Raw genomic sequence first — 17,087 nt, 5'->3', positions numbered from 1 at the left:
TCATACTGGATTAGGGCTCACTCTAATGGCATTTAAGTTAATTACCTCTTTAAAGACCCTGTCTCCAAATACAGTCCCATTCTGAAGTATTTAAGGTTAGGACTTCAGTGCATGAATTTAGCAGGCGGGGGCTGGGGAATGGTGTGGGGAATGAAATGTAGCCTATAACACCCCTCTACTCTGCCACTCCTGTTTTAGCAAAGGTCTTTCCCTGATAGCTCAGTTGGTAAAGACTCCGCCTGCAACGAAGAAAACCCCAGTCCCATTCCTGGGTGGGGAAGATCTCCTGGAGAAAGGATAGGCTAACCACCCCAGTATTCTGGCCTGGAGAATTCCATGGAGAAGTCCACGGGGGTCGCAAAGAGTCAGACCTGACTGAGCGACTTTCACTTTCCCATTTTGACACTAAAATTTTGCTTAGTTTTGAGGAGGGTAAAATACTTAAACTAAGTATTATATTTCAGTTACTGAAAACAATTCTGTTAAATGAGCACACGGTGGATGCAATCACTTTAATCTAGGGTGGCCTATTCCCAGGGCCTGTGGAGGACATGCAAGTAGTCAGAGCCCGGTCAAAAGGGACTCGCTGAGACCAGAGGAAGAAGGAGGCGGTCAGCCGGGAAAGGAGAGACAGTCAGCTGGTGGTAGGTACAAATGCAATCTGTAAAACACATCTCGCGGCCAGTTTTACTGATGGTGACTGAGTGACGTTCCTGTTCCTGATGACTAGCGAGCTAACTCTGATACAAGACTTCAGCTTAGACAGCGCTTTGACAGGCTGTGTCTCTGTTAATCCTCTCGTCCCCGGACGAGGCTGGTGGAGATGTGCCAGCGGTCAATTGTTTAGTCTGAACACATTCCAAAGAGGAAAACGCGCCCCCGTGCAGGAAAGGGTCCCACTCATGGGACAGTCAGTCTGCGAGGACGGGCGGCCACCTCGCCGCCTCTGGAGACAAGCGCGGTAGCTGTGCTCTTCCCGCTCAATAGTTGTCCAGCCGAGAGAGGCTGCGTCACTGCTACGCGCAGCGAGAGGCGGAGCCTCGCCGGGCCGTCCGTCACTCGCCTGCGACTGCGCCTGCGCGGGTCGTCATGCTGTCAACCAGGTGTGTGGGTCTGGTCCTACTACCGCTGCGGCGCCTCCAGAGGTTTCCAGGATTCAGGACTTGTCTCTTCCTGCGCGGCCTTGGGCGAGAGTCCTTCGAGAGAGGCCGGTTACTGTGTTTTAAAGCCTCACCTAGAGACACGGGAAATGAAGAAGGAGAGCGCGAGGCGGCACAGAGGAAAGCCCCAGACGCAGACTCGCCTCCATCTCTCCCTCCCCCTGTCCGGGGACTTGGGACCAGATGTCTATCGTCGCCGGAAAGCTTCGGACTCCCGACGCCGCGAGAGGAGTCACCCCCTCAAGAGAGCGAGGGCTCGAGTGGAGACCAGGGCCGGACGGATCCTGCACACCCGGGATCCGGGAGTCCCTCAGTGTCCGCCTTGGTCCAGCCTGCCACCAAGGACGAAATCTTTCACGTCTCCTCCTCCTGGTCCGCTTCCAGAGTGGTGCCTTTTCGGGTCGGGGAGCTGATTTTGGCTGAGACTGGGAAGAGAGAAACACAATTTAAAAAATTATTTAGGTTGAGCAACGCCGGACACTTAAATAGTAATTGGGGGACAGTCCCGTTCAGCGAGATCGTGGGGAAGTTTCCCGGCCAGATTCTGAGGAGTTCCTCTGGTAAGCACTTCATGCTGAGGAGGCCGGCATTGGAGGATTATGTGTTACTGATGCAAAGAGGGCCTGCCATAACGTATCCTAAGGTAATGCCATGGGAGTTACTAAGAGCAAAACGGATGCAGTACTACAGACCTGATTAATGTACTTAAAGCACCTCTCAGAATATTTCAAGTTTCTATTCTCACTTTTTTTTTTTTTAACCAATGGCTATAACCAATGGCTATTACATATATTTTGATTTCTAATTCCAGGAAGAAACAGCCAGATTTTAATTTTAACTTGGGAGCCTCGATTCTCTGATCTGTAAAGTGACTTACTATTATGGAGTGGTGTGGACTCAGTAGGCATTTAATAAGAATATACATTTATTCCCCATAATACTTAAGTTTGCAGGTTCAGCCTTCAAGAGAATGTTGAACTCTTGGGGACAATTGTTTAGTACCACTGTGGTGATATTTTAAGCATCATACTTAATGAGGTAAGTTATTAGAGGTTGTTGTTCAGTCATTAAGCTGTGTCTGACTCAGCAACTCCAGGGACTGCAGCATGCCAGGCTTCCCAGCCCTTCACTGTCTCCCTTAGTTTGCTCAAACTCATGTCCATTGATTCCGTGATGTTATCCAACCATCTCATTCTCTGTCTCCCCATTCTCCTCCTGCCCTCAATCTTTCTCAGCATTAGGATTTTTTTCCAAATGATTACACTCTTCACATCAGGTGACCAAAATATATTTTATTAACAAAAGATTTATTACTATGCTTTTATCATTAGGGAAAAATGTTTGTATTAAAACAGCTAAAATTAGACACTAAACATAAAAGGGATATTCTTTAAAGGAAATTATCTACCAATTCCTTGTTACAGTTTTATATCCATTGCTAGTGGATTATTTTAATCATTCATCATAGTCACTGTCCTTGAGTAGAATGTTCATTTGTAATTATAACAACTCTTCCTCCAGTCCTAGATGAAGAATCATTCATTTTTTCTTCAGCAAATAACCACCAACTTTATACATTCAGGGCACTATTTTAGGGAGGTGTAGTGGTGAACTATAGTCCTTGCTTTCAACATAGACCTCATGTCCTAGAGCAATGATCCCCAACCTTTTTGGCACCAGGGACCGGATTCATGGAAGACAATTTTTCCGCAGACTAGGATGGGGGTGGGGGGAGGTGTTTTGAGGTTGATTTAAGCACATTACATTTATTGTGTGCTTATTTCTATTATTATTACATTGTGATATATAATGAAATGTTTCTATGTCTTATATGAAAGAGCCAAGGAAACAGAATTGCTTCTCGTGGGCATTTCATTGAAATGATTGCTGGAGCTGCCTCCCACTCCTGTGTGAAATTATCTGTGCCCCCTCCCACCTCTGCTCCCATGTGCCTGACAGACGGGAAAGGATATGTGTGTCTGAAAGACTTTGAATTTGTGACTGAAACTTTTTGAAGTGTACACCTTAAATATTATGTATCTATGTATCATTGGGTTCAAGTCTTAGTCCATCATTTCAGAAGATACATTTTGGCTTTCAATTGGACCACTGTACCTGTTAAATATTAGTAGTTTCTTATGCAGCCAAACCCATATTTAATACACAGTTTTTTTTGTGATTCAACAGAGGATCTTATTTTTTTTTTTAGAATTTTCATTGCAGCTTTTCCCAGAGAAGAAAAAGATAGTAAAAACTTAATTGATATGCTGCTTATTAGCAACTTTGAAAGGTTTGCTATTGGGGGGAATGATGAAATAAATGCTAACATTTTTCTCTATATAGCATTTAAAACAAATAGTGTAACAGTCAACTGCATGGTGTTTGGGAGTTCAGCATCAGTATTACTTGCCCACTTAATTCCTGGCTGTGTGACTTTGGGCAAATTACTTAAACTTTCTGATTTCTCATCCTTATAATGGCAATGGTGATCATTTTCTCATTATTATTCTGATTAAACAAGATAATATTTGAAAGCAGTTTGCATAGTTAACAGAAGCCTGGCACCTGGTGAAGTTTCAATAAACAGCTATTACTACTATCATCCGTGATATTCCTGTTAACAAAACAATTCTTTAGTTATAAAATTTGGCAAATGTGTCCTGTCTGTTCCTGGTATCCTAATTCTAAATGAGAATTCATCATTTAATGCAGATTATGTAATAACTTCCTAACTTGTCTTTCTGCCTCTACTTTTTCTCAGTTCTAGTATATCCCGTATTGCCCTGACAGATTAATCTTTATAAAATGCCATTTATATTACCTCAGTGACACATCCTAGTTACTTACCATGTTAAGTTTAAATGCTTTAGCCTGGATTCAGATAAGCAAACTGTGTTTTATTCTACCTCTTTTTTGTTGAAAGCTGTCCCTACCTTGTGACTGTTTCCTTACATTTTCTATGTCTTTAAGCTAGGATAGTCTGCTGATTTCTCTCCTTTCTCTGAGCTCTTAATGTTACTTATTGTCTGTAATTTCAGTATTATACTTAAGTTCTTCTGTATTTGCTAATTGATTCCTCAATCTCTCATTTTGTCAAGTAAACTATAAACTCTTGGTAGAAAGGGCGAGAGTTTAATCCTTTTTTTTCCCCTCCACTTTTCTCCAAGCCCAACATAGTATTTGAAGGTGTAGGTGCTTAGTACATATTTATTGGCCACACAATCACCCTTGCTGTATTTCAATCATAGGATATAAATATGATACTGTCGATGATGAATATCCACCCAGGTGATACTGTTTTGGAAGCTGGCTCGGGCTCTGGTGGAATGAGCTTATTTTTATCCAAAGCAGGTAAGAGATTAGGGTAAATGAATTGAATTTAGATGACAAAGAAAACATTCAATCTGTTCATAATAACAGAAAGTTAAATAGATACAGATGTTTCAGAAAATGTTCACATAACTTTGTGATAGAGAGCATTCTCCTTGAAATCAAATGTAAGCAATGATTTTTCTATTTTGTACATTTATTCAAGTTATTTTCTGTCTAACCCTCTCTCTCTTTGCTTTCTATTGCTCCTTCCATGCTTTTTTTTTAACTGAAATTTTTATTAGAACATAACACAGCTGCAGAAAAGTGCACAGATCATTAGTGTATACTTCATTGAATTTTTATGTAGTGACCACACTCATGTAATTATTGCCCAGATCAAGATAGGGAATATTATTGTACTATTGAAACCTCAAATCCCTCTCAGTCCTTATCCTATCCAAAAGTAGAAGGTAACCACTACTCTGACTTTAATCACCATTGATGAATTTTGCCTGTTTTGAATCTTACATAAAAGGAATCCTTGAGTACTATACGCTTTTGAATCAGGTTACTTTCATTCAACATTCTGTTTGTGAGGTTCAGTCATTGCATGTAGCAGTGGTTATTTCATTTTAGTTGCCATTTTGTGAGTAAAGCACAGTTTATCCATTCTGCTGTTGATAGGCATTTGAGTTGAATGTTGTAAACAGTGCTCCAGTGCTCCTCTGAACATTCTTGTGCTTGTCTTTTGGTGCACATGTGTACATGTTTTTGTTAATAATACTGCCAAATGAATACTCAGTATCAGAAACTATAGAAGGGGGAAAAGAGCTGTCAGCTGCTGGAGAAGAGTCATATACTATTAGAGGCAAAGAATTATCATTGTTCATGAATAAATTAATTAAACTATTAAAATAAAACTAGATCATGAAGAATTTTCCTTTCTTAGACCAAGTCTCTAAAAATTGTCAGTTGGTTAAAGTGCTGCTTGAAGGTCAAAAATCAAGAGGTATATAGTAAGCATAAATATCTGTTCATGTTACCACCACTTGAATTCTGGTTATTGTTGTAGCTGATTACTGCTCCTTTTGGTCACTGAATTCCTCTGATTGTCAAGGTTGCTTTGGCTTGTTTGACTGCCTCTGCGGTGTTCCCTTTCTCACCTAATAATAGACAGCACTCTCTTTGGATAAATTTTAAAAAAAAATCATTCATGTTGTTTTTATTAGTGTATTCTTTTTAAGCTAATAAACATTGTTAGAGCAATTGTAGGTGTATGTGGGTAGATTTTATAAAGATTACAGATAGACATATATTGAATTAAACTTAAACCTTTTGTTTTTTGACCTAATGTCATCACATACAAACATAATCCAGCTTATACTGGGTCAGGAAATTCATTTTGGGCTCCCCACATCTTTTGTTGCACTCTTTTCTGTGCATAAAGGCAGCCATTTCTTCACAGTCTGTGACTGATTCCTAAATGCATTTGACAAAAACATAAAAGTTTGTGAGATAGGAGTGTCCATATTTCTAATACCTATAGTGTTGGAGGAGGGTCACATAGCATGAATAATCCCAACCTATGAGTGATCAAGAAATCATTGCTATTTACCTTCAGGATGGATATTTTTGCTCCATAATTTTCGAAACGGTTAGCTTATGCTATTAACATTTATCCCTTGAGAACATGATGAATTACAGCTGGACTTACATTTTAAAGACACATGCTGGAATTTAAACTCATTTTAACTATAGACTGATTGACCTGGGACAGCCTCCAAATCAAATCACCTCATATAGAGAGTGATAGAAAATTAATTGCTGTATTTAAAATGTAGTAGTTTTCTGTGAGACTGCAGTATTACTATGATAGTTTGAAAGTTTTTCAGACACACACAAAAATACAAGTATCTTTGAAAGTGAAGTGAAAGTGGCTCAGTCTTATTTGACTCTTTGTGACCCTGGAATTTTCCAGGCCAGAATACTGGAGTGAGTAGCCTTTCCCTTCTCCAGGGGATCTTCCCAACCCTGGGATTGAACCCAGGTCTTCCACATTGCAGGCAGATTCTTTACCAGCTGAGCCACAAGGGAAGCCCCAAGTATCTTTTAAGTATCCAAAAGGCCTAACTAACTTCATCCTAACAAAAGACATGCAAGTTAAAACTATAGTGATAAACTGTATGCAATTTTTAGGTTAATAAAAAGTTTGATAACTCTTTTGGAGAGAGTATGGAGAAATAAGCACTCTAATACATTATTGGTCAAATGTAAATTGGTATCATCTTTTTGGAGAACAATTTGGTAATAATTTTCAAAATAAAAAAAATTCACATATCCTTTGAGTCAGCAATTCCATTTTTAGGACTTTATCCTATATATATATAACTGGCTTATGTTTACAAAGACCTAGGCAAAATAATTGTCACTGGGGTATTGTTTGTAATAGCGGAAGATGAGAAACAAGCTAAATGTTCTTTGGCAGGTGACTGGTTAAATAAACATAGCCATACAAGGGAACATAAGAGCTCTTTTAAAAAATTCAGTAGATCGTTAATCACTGATGCCACTGGTAAATAAGAAGAAAGGTACAGGACAGTATGTATGATGAGACACTGTGTTAAAAACAGAAAAAGAGATACTTGCACACTTGTAGAGGTACTGACTATCTTGGGAAGGGTAAATAACTGTGGTGATATGGTTGCCTCTGAAGAGGGAGACTGACTGGGGATTTGGGATAGGACAGAGACTTTTTTAACCTTGAACCATTTGAATTATTTTTTCATGCCCATGAAATACTTTGAAAAATAAATTTTTGACATTTTTAATAAACTGATTTATACTATATACTGTCATAATTTGTTTTTAATTAAGTTGGATCACAAGGACGAGTCATAAGTTTCGAAATTAGAAAGGACCACCACAAACTGGCTATGAAGAACTATAGACACTGGCGTGATTCATGGAAAATAAGTCATGTAGAAGATTGGCCAGACAATGTAGATTTTATTCATAAGGATATTTTAGGAGCAACCGAGGACATACAATCTTTAACATTTGATGCGGTAAGTTTTCTAAAGTGGGTCCTATGATATTACCTAATACTGAGTACAAAGAAAACAAAGACCACACTTCTTTTGTATGGAAAAGGATCTTCCTTCATTATTTGTCCCATTTCCATTTCTAAGAGTGGGAGGAATATTTTCCTTTAATATCGTGGTGGGATTTAGAGCCGAGATATATACTGAATTAGGTGCCAGAGTTGTTAATAAATGTGCCTATGCCGTGCGTGCCATGCTCAGCCACTTCAGTTGTATCTGACTCTTTGCAACCCCTGGACTGTAACTCGCAAAGTTATGTGAAGCAAGAACTTCCAGAGGCACAGCTGGGTTTAGAAAAGGTAGAGGAACCAGAGATCAAATTACCAACATTTGCTGGATCATAGAAAAAGCAAGGGAATTCCAGAAAAACATCCACTGCTGTTTCATTGACTATGCTAAAGCCTTTAACTGTGTGGCTCACAACAAACTGGAAAACTGTTAAAGAGATGAGAATACCAGACCATCTTACCTGTCTGCGGGTCAAGAAGCAACAGTAAGAATCTTATATGGAACAACTGACTTGTTCAAAATTGAGAAAGGAGCATGACAAGGCTGTTTATTGTCACCCTGTTTATTTAAGTTATATACAGAGTCCATCATGTGAAATGCCAGGCTGAATGAGTTACGAGCTGGAATCAAGATTTCCGGAGAGAGATCAACAACCTCAGATATGCAGATGATACACTTTAATGGCAGAAAGTGAAGAGGAACTAAAGAGACTCTTTTGATGAGGGTGAAAGAGGAGAGTGAAAAAGGCAGCTTAAAACTCAATATTAAAAAAACTAAGATCATGGCATCCAGCGTCACCACTCCATGGCAAATAGAAGGGGAAAAGTTTGAAACAGTGATAGATTTCCTCTTCTTGAGCACTAAAATCACTGCAAATGGTGACTGCAGCCATGAAATTAGATGACTGCTTCTTGGCAGGAAAACTATGACAAACCTAGATGGTGTATTAAAAAGCAAAGACATCACTTTGCCAACGAAAGTCCATATAATCAAGGCTGTGGTCTTTCCAGTAGCCATGTATGGATGTGAGAGCTGGACAATAAAGAAGACTGAGTGCCGAAGAACTGATGTCTTTGAACTGTGGTGCTGGAGAAGACAATTGAGAATCTCTCGGACAGTGAGGAGATCAAACCAGTCAATCTTAAAGGAAATCAACCCTGAATACTCATTGGAAGGACTGATGCTGAAGCTGAAGCTCCAATCCTTTGTCCACCTGATGCAAAACAGCTGTCTCACTGGAAAAGACCTTGATGCTGGGAAAGATTGAAGGCAGAAGAGTGTGAGAGAGGGTGAGATGGGGGTCAGCATCACTGATTCAGTGAATAAACTTGGGCAAACTTTGGGAAATGGTGAGAGACAGGGAAGCCTGGTGTGCTGCAGTCCATGGAGTTGCAAAGAGTTGGACACAACTGGGCTACTGAACAACAACAGACACTGAATATAGCTCCCTGTGTTTATACAGTAGGACCTTGTTGTTTAGATTATCTATTTTATATATAATAGTTTGTATCTGGCAGTCCCAAACTCCTACTTTATCACTGCCACCTGTTTCTCATTTGGTAACCGTAAGTTTGGTTTCTATGCATTAGCAGTAGGATGAATTTGAGAAATACTAAGAGATAGATTTGTAGGACTAGGTGATTTTAATCCAAACAGAAGCATCGTAAGTCTACAGATTCTTAAAAGAGAATTCAAGGTAAAGAAAGTAATGACTCTAAATTTCTGATCTGAGTGGCTAATGAATGGTAATACTGTTAAGAGCTTTGGATTGGCAGGCTGCTTGGTAGTCTGACTTTTGGTCCTTGTCAATAATATAAGACTACAATCAAAGAAATCCATTTATGTCTACAATGTTGGCCCCTTGATTAGTCATTGAGATCTTTACTTGGATATCTAATAGGCATCTTAAACTCACGTCCAAATCTGAATTCTCAAATATTTCTCCCCAGGCTTGTTCTTCCCATTGTCTTAGTCATTTTCCTCAATAGTAAATGAGGAAAATTTACTCTATTCAGTAGCTTAAGCTAAAAACATTGAATTTATTCTTACTTCTCTCATATCTCACAGCCAGTCCTAATTCTAATTGGCTCTGTCTTATCCCATTCAATGCTATTTGCTATTGCAAGTCTTTCCTTGCCCAAGTCAGAATATACTTAAGGCCACTGAACTATGTACACTTGAAATGCCAAGTTTTATGGTATGTTTACGACACTCAAAAAAGTTTAGAAAGTCAGATCATGTCTAAAACTCTCCAGTGGCTTCTCTCTTCATGAATAAAGCTAAAGTCTGTAAGATTCTGCATAATTTTTCCCTCCCCCGTTTCCACCACATCCCCATCATCTGAGAACTATTCTCTTGCCACTTTCCCACTTTTGTCCCCACTGCAGCGACAGTAGCCTTCTCAGACTCACCAAATACGCTTCAGCCTCAGAGCATTTGTATTTGCTCTTCTCTCCATCTGGAGTACACTTCCCCCCTAAATTTCCACAGGGTGAGCTTAATCACTTTCTTCAGGTCTCTCCATGACCAGCTTATGTATAAAATTATCACTTCCTTTCCTTGCCCTGTCATTCTGTCCTTCATATTCTCCTTTATAATCTCGTAGTTCATGTCACTCATTACTCTCTGAATTACATATTTATTGAATTTTTGTTTAATGCCTATCCCTTAATTAGAATATAAGTTCCTATGAAACAGAATGTAAGCTCCCATTTTATTTTTACCACTTAGCAAGATACTTGGCACATGGAAGTTGCTCAATAAATATTTGGTTAATAAATTATTAATGAATGATGACCTATTATTTAAAAAAAAAAAACGTGAACAGAATACTTTCTAATTTAGTAAATTTAAGGATGTGCCAACTAGATTAGATTTCTGGAGTTATCAGTAAGTCAGTTATTTTCTATTTTGGCTATTTATTTTTGTTTTCAATGAAATTTTTTTGAAAATTTCACTTTCTCATTGTATTCATTTGATATCTTTTGAGTATACAGCCTTGTATTCTGCAATTGAATGAAGAGTAAAGAAATAAGGGACATGATTCTTATAGAGTCTCTAAAATTAATATTCAGAAGTTTTCTTTTGAACATGAAAATACACATTTGAGATAGTGTGAATTTCTATTGCAAAAGGCTGAAATAAAGCATTGAAATTTTATATATACAGTGGACCTTTGAACAACACGAAGTTTAGAGGCAACAATCCTGCTTGCAGTCAGAAATCTGAGTATAACTTACAGTCAGGACTCCCTCTCCATGGTTCCATTATATCCAAGGGTTCTACATCTTCAGATTTAACCAAATGTAGATCGTGTAGTTCTGTAGTGTTTACTATTGAAAAAATCCTTGTGTAAGTGGACCTGCACAGTTCAAATGCATATTATTCAAGGGGCAACTGTGTGTGTGTTTATGTATACAAGAAGCTAAAGATTCCTGTATTATCAATATTGTCAAGTACAAGACTTGCCATTACAGTTTTTATGTAGTCAAGAATTATGACAAAATGTATAATAAATGTGCCTTTTTGAGAGAAGTAAAATGATCATCATCAGTACTGTATTCTAAAAAGTGAAATACTTTAACTGGGTATTTTAACTGCTTTCTCAAAGTGTATCATTTTACCACAATAAGAAATACATGTTTTATTTAAACAAAACTCAGTCTGATTCTCTTTCCCCACTATAGGTAGCTTTGGATATGTTGAATCCTCAAGCTGCTTTGCCTGTTTTATTCCCAAATCTTAAACAGGGTGGTATATGTGCCGTATATCTAGCAAAGTGAGTAATGTGACTGTTCTTTTTTGTAATGTTATTTTTTTAATTTATTTTTAATTGGAGGATAATTGCTTTACAATATTGTGTTGGTTTCTGCCGTATATCAACATAAATCAGCCATAGTTTAATGTTATTTTAAACACACTTTTGTTTTAAAACTGAGTTAGATGTATATTTTATCTAGTAAAACTGTTATGAAAGAGCATATGTCCCAAATTTAGTTATATTTCTGGTTAAATCATTCTTTACATAAACAGTAATATAAGATGGCTAGTTCTTCTGACAATTTAGAAGAAAAGTTTTTAAAAGTGTAATCTATATTTTTTTATTTAGTATTCTCTTTTGTGCCCTAACTTGCATTTTTACTTGTTTCCCCCATCTTGATTTCAGTATAGCATTTAAATTAGGATAAGTGGTATAATGAACTTAAAGTTATTGCTGTAGTAGAAGTTTAAAGTACATTTTTCACTTTTTGAAAGCATCACACAGGTTATTGAACTTTTAGATGGAATTCGCATCTGTGAACTTGCCCTCTCATGTGAAAAGATAAGTGAAGTTATTGTCAGAGATTGGTTGGTTTGCCTTGCCAGACAGAAAAATGGAATTTTAGCTCAAAAAGTAGAACCTAAAATCAACACAGACTTACAAGCACACTCTCAAGAAAAAGTTAGAATTGAAGGTGAGATGTTTCAATATGATGACCAAGGTGAGCTTCAATTCTATTTTATGCATGTGTTTGTAATAATAAATGGAGAATATATTCCTGAGTGTATGAGCAATACATTATAAAAATATTTCTCAGGGATTTATTATTTTATCCTATGGAAATTGAAATGTATTTATTCTATTAAGTTAAAATCTCTAAGAGAAAGAATCATGACTTTTCCTGCCTTTTATGTAAAACTCTGATACCTTTGAAGAATTGAATATTATAATATTCATATTTGTGATAAGGGGGTTGGCTTATGAAATACTTTAAATATACTAAAGAATGTTTTAAATTTAGATCAGTGATTATCACTGAAGGGAAAGAATTTAATAGGACTTGGTATGCAAATAGCTAATATTCCAAAAAGCAACTTCTAGTATGCTGCTGGAATTTTTCCAAGAACTAAATTTAGTTCCTTATTGCATATACACATTATTTAGACCATAAACAAGTTTTCAGTCATCTACAGATTTATGATATTGGCTTATTCATTTGGTAATAAAACCATATATAAAGTTTATCATGTAATCCTTGACAAGTTGTTTCTGTAAGATAACTGTCAGAATAGCTCCAAAACAAACACTAAAAAAAAAAAAAAAAAAAACCTGAGAGAAAAAACTTACAAGGGACAGTAATTTGTTGTTTAACAGTTTTGTAAACAAATTGTCAAATATTTTATGTTGCTTATAATACATATTTTGTTCTATAACAGAAGAATCACATTCTGATTTTCCCTATGGATCGTTTCCCTATATTGCTAGACCTATACACTGGCAAATTGGTCATACAGGTGAGTAATTTTTTTCAGGCTATATTATATGGTGTTTTCTTCTCATTATTGCAATCACCTTACCTTTTTCTCCCCTTAATTTAGCTTTTCTTGTCAAGTTGAGGAAGTGCAAACCACAACTTAACTGAGTACCTCAGATGACAACTGATTTGAAGACTTGAAAAGTATCAAAATAGAACTTTATATTGCAAATCACTACTTTCATAGATTGGTATTTTTAGCTATCACTATGATTTGTATTTTTACATGTAACTTTGAAAAGTAATAAAAGCTGGAGAAACATGTAACATTTCAAAACTGCTTAAATGTCCCATTTTGACACTTGTCTTGCAGTTTGGCATTTTGTAGTAAATGATTCCAAGTTGGTTTAGTTGAGCCATTTCATTCTTCACTTCCTGTAAACCACTCCATAGATTTGTCTTTCTTCATGAAATTAGTTTTCTTTTCTTTGTTTGATTGATGGTCATTGGCTACCAAAATAAAATATGCATTTTGAGGTAAATTTTATGTATCTGTGTATTTTAAATATATACCTTAATGGCTTGTATGTATCTTAAAAAATAACAAGTCTAGGCTATAGTAAATAATAGGGAAAAAATGATAATGATATCACTTTCTTTAAAATTGTAACAAAAGATGTAACAATTCTTGACTCTCTTTTGCCCTTCACAGAATTATTTTAACAGTTTGAAAGAACATCAGAATTATTCTGTTATGTAAGTCAAATGTTTGTGGAGTTCCCTGGCGGTCCAGTTGTTAGAGCTTGGCACTTTCACTGCCATGGCCCAGGTTCAGTCCCTGGTCAGGGTACTAAAATCTTGCAAGCTGCATGATGCAGCTAAAATAAAGTTTGGAGAGATACACTTTATATATATGAACTAATTAGGACTAGATTTTATTATTCATAGGTACCAGTCATTTAGCATTTACCATGTGCCTTACATGTCTTAAGGACTTTATAATGTCTTTTTATTTAATATGTGTTGCTCATCCTTAAGGTTATCCATATTTTACAGATAAACATAAGCTTAGAGTTATTATTTAAATATAGATTTTTATAGGTTTTTGAAGTAGTGCCTGTAAGGATAAATGCTACTTATCTCTTAGGTTAGAACTACGTAATATACATATCCTAAAAAACATTTTACATACTTTTCATTATGTGGAAAAATCTAGTCTAAAATCTCTGCCTTTTTAGATTTTATACCCTGTAATAGAGATAGACATGAGAAAAATCACACAAATATAAAACTAAAACTGTTGTAAATGCTTCAGAAAAGTACAGGGTACAATAGAGATTTCGATCAGGTAAAGTAATTACCTGTGCAAGTGACAACTGAGCCAAGACCTGAAGGGTAGGTAAGAGTTAATTACAGCAAGGGAAATGAGCACAAAAAGGGTCAGTGATATTGTGGTTGACTGAAAAGAGACTGAAAAGAAGGTAGGGGTCAAGCCATGCAGGATCTCGCAGACCTGTCACGGAGTTGGTCTAACCCAAGAAAAATGGGGTGCTACTGAAGGGTTTAGTGAAGTAAGGGGTAACATGCTTAGATCTGTGTTTTGAAAAAAAAAAATCACTTTGGTTGCATTTAGAGAAGTGATTAAATCATAAGCACAGAAGTCTTCTCATACTATTTCTGTGTGCTAAGTATCTGAACACTCATATAACAATAATGGCTTTAAAGTTTTCATAAGATTTCCAGGTGTATAGAAGTTCTAACATACATTTTTAAATTCCATCATGGAATACTCCCCATTCTTCTGCCCTTCTATTTATTGTTTTGAACACAGGCCCTAATTGTACTTTTTGGAGAAGGGGATGACTTAAAGAAGAGAGAAAAGTTGTACTTTCTCCTGTTTCATGTAGAATAATTGGTTTGGTACACTGCTCAGTAGACGTTGAACTGAACAAGGAGTTGATAACAAAACTACAGAAGTAAATAAACATTTATTTGTATATTTAATCAAAGTCCAGTTTAAGCCCTTTATCCATCTCTTCATTGAATACTAAGCATCTTTATAATTCAGTTTGTGGGACAGATGCCTTCTTCTAAAGTTAGCTTTCTCGGTTCATGTCTGGCCCTCATTTACCATAAAATACTCCTAAAGATCTGTGACTGACTCACAACTGTCTTCCTAGTAACTTTCAGAAATCCTGACTTTTCCACCCAGTAAATGGTCAGTAAAAGTTTGCTGATGGCTTTGAAGCCTACACTGGATCAGGTATGATTTCATCAATGTTGACTTGGTTGTTCTAGGGGGAAATGTAAGTATATAGCTCATGGATTGTGGAAAACTTTGATTTTGAACTTACTTCAGAATCAGTAGGAAAGTTAAGTTTCCGTGTTTATGCAAAAGCAGGTATTTTTTAAAAGTCTGTTAGCAGTGTCTGAGTATTTAAAGGAAGGAAAAACCATTAAATGAGAAATTTGATAGTAATACATTGTGTACAACTATGAGGTGATTAGAATATACAACTAGGAATGGTGGAAGAGGAGAGAATCTAAAAAATTATTGTAAAGGAAGAACCAGATAAGCTGGTGGTTCACTGGATGTAGAGGGAGAGAAGCTATATATACTTAAACGTTCATCCACTGTTCAGAAGCCCTTTCCCTTATTTCTCTGGGCTGAACGGGATTCAGTCAACACCCAGCTCATAAATTACTTCCTTGGAACAGGCTGCACTATGTCTTTTACCCTGCAGAGTTAATTTTGAAATCTTTTGTGCTTGTAAATGTTGATTATATAATTAGCATTGGTAATTTATAAGCCCTGATTATGCCTTCATTAAGGATTTTAAAATGGGATGACTAGAACAGTGGTAATGACAAAAGTAAATAAGCAAATTCAGAGAATGATTTATTTTTGAGGGAAAATTACTTGCTTTTAGATTATGTAGCAGTTGGAATGTCTCCTGCCTGCCTACAGGACCCAGGAGTAAGGTTTGGTATATTGCTTTCTTTCCCTTGGCTTCACTCTAAACTCTCGGGAGTCCTCAGATAATACATAATAATATGTACCCATGTTTCACATAGATTAGCCTAAAATAGCTTAAGGTAATTTAGTTGGTATAAACATGTACTATCTCTTCAGATAAAACTGGGTTCCATCTTGGTATTTTTATTGTTGCTGTTTTACTATGCAACCGTGACTTTTCTGAGTTTGTTTATTCATCAGTAAAATGAATGTCATACTGCCACTTCAGGATTTCTTGGTGAAGTCAAGTGTTAAATGAGAAGGATTTACTTCTGAGGAAAAATTATTTGTTTAAACCTTTATAAGGTAGCTTAGCACATGATTGGTGATTGTGATGCATGTAAATTTGTACAGAATGCTTCCTCTATCTCCCACAACCTTATCAAAATCAACTATTTTATTCTTAATAAATGTTATAAATGTTTATATAAACTTGTTGTTGAACATGTTGTTTTGAGAAAAAAAAAATGTTAAGGTAGAAAAACATGATCTTAACCTGAAAAGCAAGAAGTTGCTTATATTTGAAAGAAGGATGGAAGCATGGATACCATCTATTGCTAGTTTTAGCATAAAAGCCCAGAGCAGAGCATCAGTTCTTCGTATCTCTCCTGGAGAATGAATTGTCTGCAATGAATTGTCTGCAACCACAAACCTTAGGTGATTCCAACAACCTTATGTGAACTGGAGGAAGAGAATTTTGCTGAATAGAGGCCACTACTGGCATCAACAACTGCTGAGGCAGTAAGGGAATGACCACAGTCCTGATAATATCATGTTATCCTTAAACCTCCCCAGCCCCAATTAGCTCACTCTCTTGTTAAACCTATTGATGGAAAATGAATATAAATGTTTACTGGTCAAATGTAGGTATCAACAATAATTTTTCTTTGTATTGCCTACCCTCTGTCATCCTGAAACAACAGGTTTTACATTAGCCTTGAGTTAATACTGAGAACAAAACAGAAATGAGAAAGTAATTGTTTCTTCCTATATAGGACTTACATATCCTAAGCCAGGGTGTCAGAGTGTTCATCCAGAAACAGATGAAAGCACAATTCCATTTACAATTGCCCTAAATCAAGTGCCCCCCTTTTCACCTAAAATCCCTCAAAGACCTGTTTTTTTTGTTTTTTTTTTTTTTGTTTTCCCTCTCCTTGAAGCAAGCTGACTGGCAGAGCTTCTTCCTCCCTTGCTGCACTCTGATTTCCCGTTGAAATATCAAAATCTAAGCACAGGCTGTGACTACTCTTGATAT

The 17,087-nt window shown here is 36.7% G+C and overlaps 2 protein-coding genes across 3 annotated transcripts in view; one reads left to right on the top strand and one right to left on the bottom strand.

Moving 5' to 3' along the window:
• The first annotated feature begins 722 nt into the window (after positions 1-722).
• TRMT61B (tRNA methyltransferase 61B) lies at positions 723-16,264 on the top strand. Its single transcript, XM_042247191.2, has 8 exons — positions 723-893; positions 988-1,803; positions 4,409-4,511; positions 7,347-7,537; positions 11,269-11,360; positions 11,837-12,063; positions 12,779-12,856; positions 12,941-16,264. The coding sequence occupies exons 1-8, from the start codon at positions 723-725 to the stop codon at positions 12,982-12,984; spliced, it is 1,722 nt and encodes a 573-aa protein (XP_042103125.1). The 3' UTR covers positions 12,985-16,264.
• SPDYA (speedy/RINGO cell cycle regulator family member A) overlaps positions 1,931-17,087 on the bottom strand; it is a 47,140-nt gene continuing 31,983 nt past the window's right edge. For both annotated transcript variants that reach the window (XM_015094276.4, XM_042245935.2), the window contains one exon: positions 1,931-13,326. In XM_015094276.4, the coding sequence (XP_014949762.1) occupies positions 13,238-13,326 (89 nt within the window). In that variant the 3' untranslated portion in view covers positions 1,931-13,237. The remainder of the gene's footprint in view (positions 13,327-17,087) is intronic.

Source organism: Ovis aries, chromosome 3, assembly GCF_016772045.2.
Source record: "Ovis aries strain OAR_USU_Benz2616 breed Rambouillet chromosome 3, ARS-UI_Ramb_v3.0, whole genome shotgun sequence".
Taxonomy (NCBI): domain Eukaryota; kingdom Metazoa; phylum Chordata; class Mammalia; order Artiodactyla; family Bovidae; genus Ovis; species Ovis aries.
The sequence above is the reverse complement of the archived record's forward strand: the minus strand, read 5'-3'. Positions and strand labels throughout refer to the sequence as shown.